General features: G+C 42.2%; 1 protein-coding gene across 1 annotated transcript; it reads left to right on the plus strand.

The window, feature by feature from the left end:
- Positions 1 to 234: 234 nt before the first annotated feature.
- On the plus strand, positions 235 to 1,905 carry LOC147679676 (uncharacterized). The gene has a single exon (XM_086944744.1). It carries the CDS (start codon positions 235 to 237, stop codon positions 1,903 to 1,905), a length of 1,671 nt encoding a protein of 556 aa, XP_086800870.1.
- The last annotated feature ends 1,299 nt before the right edge of the window (positions 1,906 to 3,204 follow it).

Genomic DNA, 3,204 nt, shown 5'->3' on the forward strand with positions numbered 1-3,204 from the left:
GTGCCAACTTTAAAGGACTAACTTGTGCAGTGAGGTTAGTAAAATAAGGACACTGCCGACTCTGAGCTGAAAAGAGAATAAAGAAATACCTCCGAAGCCCAGCGACCCATAGGAGGAGAGGGTGTGAGGTCAAATTTGCCAATTGCAAGGTCTGAAACAGTGAGGCCTATAACGAACACTGTTGAACTGCCGCACTTGTGAGATTATAGAAATCAAAAAAAATTCTGAGAGCGAATGGTACTTCCGTTTGGAAGAACAACTAGACATCTTCCTTTACTAGAAATGGAGGATACATATTCCACCCTTAATGTGAACAAAAGGGGGCGCTGGTACTCCAAACTATGCATATTCTGTATGTTATTTTGCATAATGTCTTTGGTCATCGGTTTATTGTATCTCCTAGAGCTCTACCATCCAATTGCAAAAACAGCCCCGCTCCCATCAGAGCTTCCCTCTGACTTTGTCCCCTCAGTTACAGTACCACCAGAGGATATGGATCACAGAGAGGAGATGCGTCATAATTCTTTCCTTACCTTACTTCATCAGACCCATCAAGTAATTGATAAAAATAATTGTTGGATCTGTATGCAATTCCCAGCCTATGTAGACGAAGGTATACCCCTTCTCCAAGTACCCCTGCCATTTGAAGCATCCTGTTATGCATTACACATTGCAATACTGAAAGTTGAGCTAATAAGGGTCTTCAGCAACTTAGTAAACTCCCGTTCTACCACTAGAACACCAACTGCCTCCTTGTACACCCATTATGACAAAGACATTCTCCAGTCAGGAAATTGCTCTGGAGTTATTTTGCCAAATGCAACGTTCCCTTTTTCTAACATATTCACCCCACTGCTGTTGGTAAAAAATGATAGCACACCTCCGCTCCATAGGGACACCAGAGAGATACCTTTTTTGAAAATGAGGCAGCGTAGTGTGCTTGGGAGTATATGTATTAGGAGCAACGGTACCGCCAACATGGGGAATAGTACCAATTGCAATATGACATTTGAAGTGTCTTCCCAGGAAATAACTGTTCCACTCTATATCGGTGACTCAGTTTATTTCATTTGTGGCTCCAGGGCCTATATATGGCTACCAGTGAATTGGGGTGGCTGTTGTCACCTAGGTCTTGTAACACCAGCAATGTCTGTAAAAAGTACTGCAGAAGTGAATAAAGCATCCAGAACTCTGAGAGGTAGGAGGAGTGTTGATCAAGGGGATACAGCGGCTGAGATAGCTGGTGATGTACTAAAGGCCTTTGTTCCTTGGTATGGCCCTGCCATAAATTCCAGAAACATACGCAGGTTGTCCCGTCTACTAGAAGCTACTATAGAAGAGACAGCAGGCATAATTGAGAACATAACAGTTGAGCTCAAGGCTCTCAGATTAGTTTCTCTTCAAAACAGGATTGTGTTAGACATGATGTTAGCAGAACAGGGTGGAGTCTGTAGAGTGATCGGGGTATCTTGCTGCACGTATATTCCTGACTCATCAACATCGGTTAGGCAGGCTGTCAAAAGACTATATGATATAGGTGCCCAGGCTCATAGCGATGTTGGCCCCTGGGATCCTGTAGGTTCCTTTTGGAACGCCTTATCTGCCTGGGGCTGGAAGATAGGGATGTTTCTAGTGGCTATCTTCCTTGTGGTAATAGGGTGCTGTGTTCTAATCAATTGTCTGCCCATGTGTTGCCAGTGTATGGGGCGATTGTTAAAACCACCCCCAATGCCCCCAATAACTGTGACTAATGCTCTTATTATGAGGGATGTTGTAACCCAACAATTGATGGACATTGATATCTCAGATAATAACCCTCCTGACGCAAATACTGTTGATTACGTCAATGAGCGCAATGAGGCCCACTATAGTAACAGCCGGCCCATATATGAACATGTGCATTAGGCCGCAACAAAATGTTGGACCTTGCGTCCAAAGGGCCGATTGTGGAAATACAGTTTTTAGTAATGGACGAAAAGCTCCTCCATTTTGTGTTTCCTAGCCACCATTTTGTATTAGTCTCTTTAGCTTGCCACCTCAGCACATATGGTGTGGCCGCTTCATCTGCACAAAGAAATGTTAATACACCAGTCGACCCCAGAGCATATGTTTGCACTTCACCTTATGACGCACAAGTAGAGCAGGGTATGTTGCTTAAAGGTCAATGACTCATTTGCTTAACTTTCCTATCTAACTAATTCCAAATAGATTACAGCTAACAAAAGACTGCTGATGGTAATGAATCGTTGTTGACACAAGAGATGTAACCTTTGCTCTGTATCCGGATGACTAATCAAATGGGCGCCTGACTCTGTAACCACAAGCCCGCCCATGTTTATACTTGGCACAAGTTATGCATAGTTCTGCTTTATTTCTGTGTATCACAAGATTATTGATGACTGATGGGGTTTAGTGAGTAACCTTTATATTATTGTTCGGACTACCTCTCTGCCAAATTTGGTGTAATTCCGTTTAGCCGTTCGGGCTGTAGCTGTGGCTAAAGGTCCTATGGGAAATTGCATGGGGAAAACATGTTTTGGAACCCCCTTTTTTCTCAGCCCCCGCTTTACCAATCACCCCCAAACTTTCAGGGATGGAGCGGAACTGAGCTGGCCAAAAGTTTGGAATATTTCAAGAAGTTTCATCAATCTGCGCCAAAGTTATTGGCAATAGAATGTTGCTGATTTCCTATGGATAAAAGGTCCTAACTATAACTACCTACTGGCGACTGCCAGTAGGTTATATATATATATATATATATATATATATATATATATATATATATATATATATATATATATATATATATATATATATATATATATATATATATATATGAGGCCTCATCTGTAACAAGCGCATCTAGAGTGGAATCATTATCATCTGGCTCCACTAGCTCGGATTTAAACTTAATGGGACTGGAAACACTCAATCTACAGCAAGAAATGGATTTTGTGGTAGAAGAGAGGCTCCAAACTCTGAGGTCTTGGCAACCCAACTCGCAAACAGGCAAAGGAGAAATCAACGCCGGAAAGCACGACGGCGCAGATGGAAACAGCGCCGGTGCGCAACAACAACAAAAGAAAAAGAAAAAAACATGGGGGAAACGTTGTTAGAGAACAATACCATCATCAATCTCTCTAATGTCACTCTTAATAAAGCTGAGGAACAACTACTATCGTTAGGCCTGAATTATTCACCTAT

This window comes from Lissotriton vulgaris, chromosome 11 (assembly GCF_964263255.1).
Source record: "Lissotriton vulgaris chromosome 11, aLisVul1.2, whole genome shotgun sequence".
NCBI lineage: Eukaryota > Metazoa > Chordata > Amphibia > Caudata > Salamandridae > Lissotriton > Lissotriton vulgaris.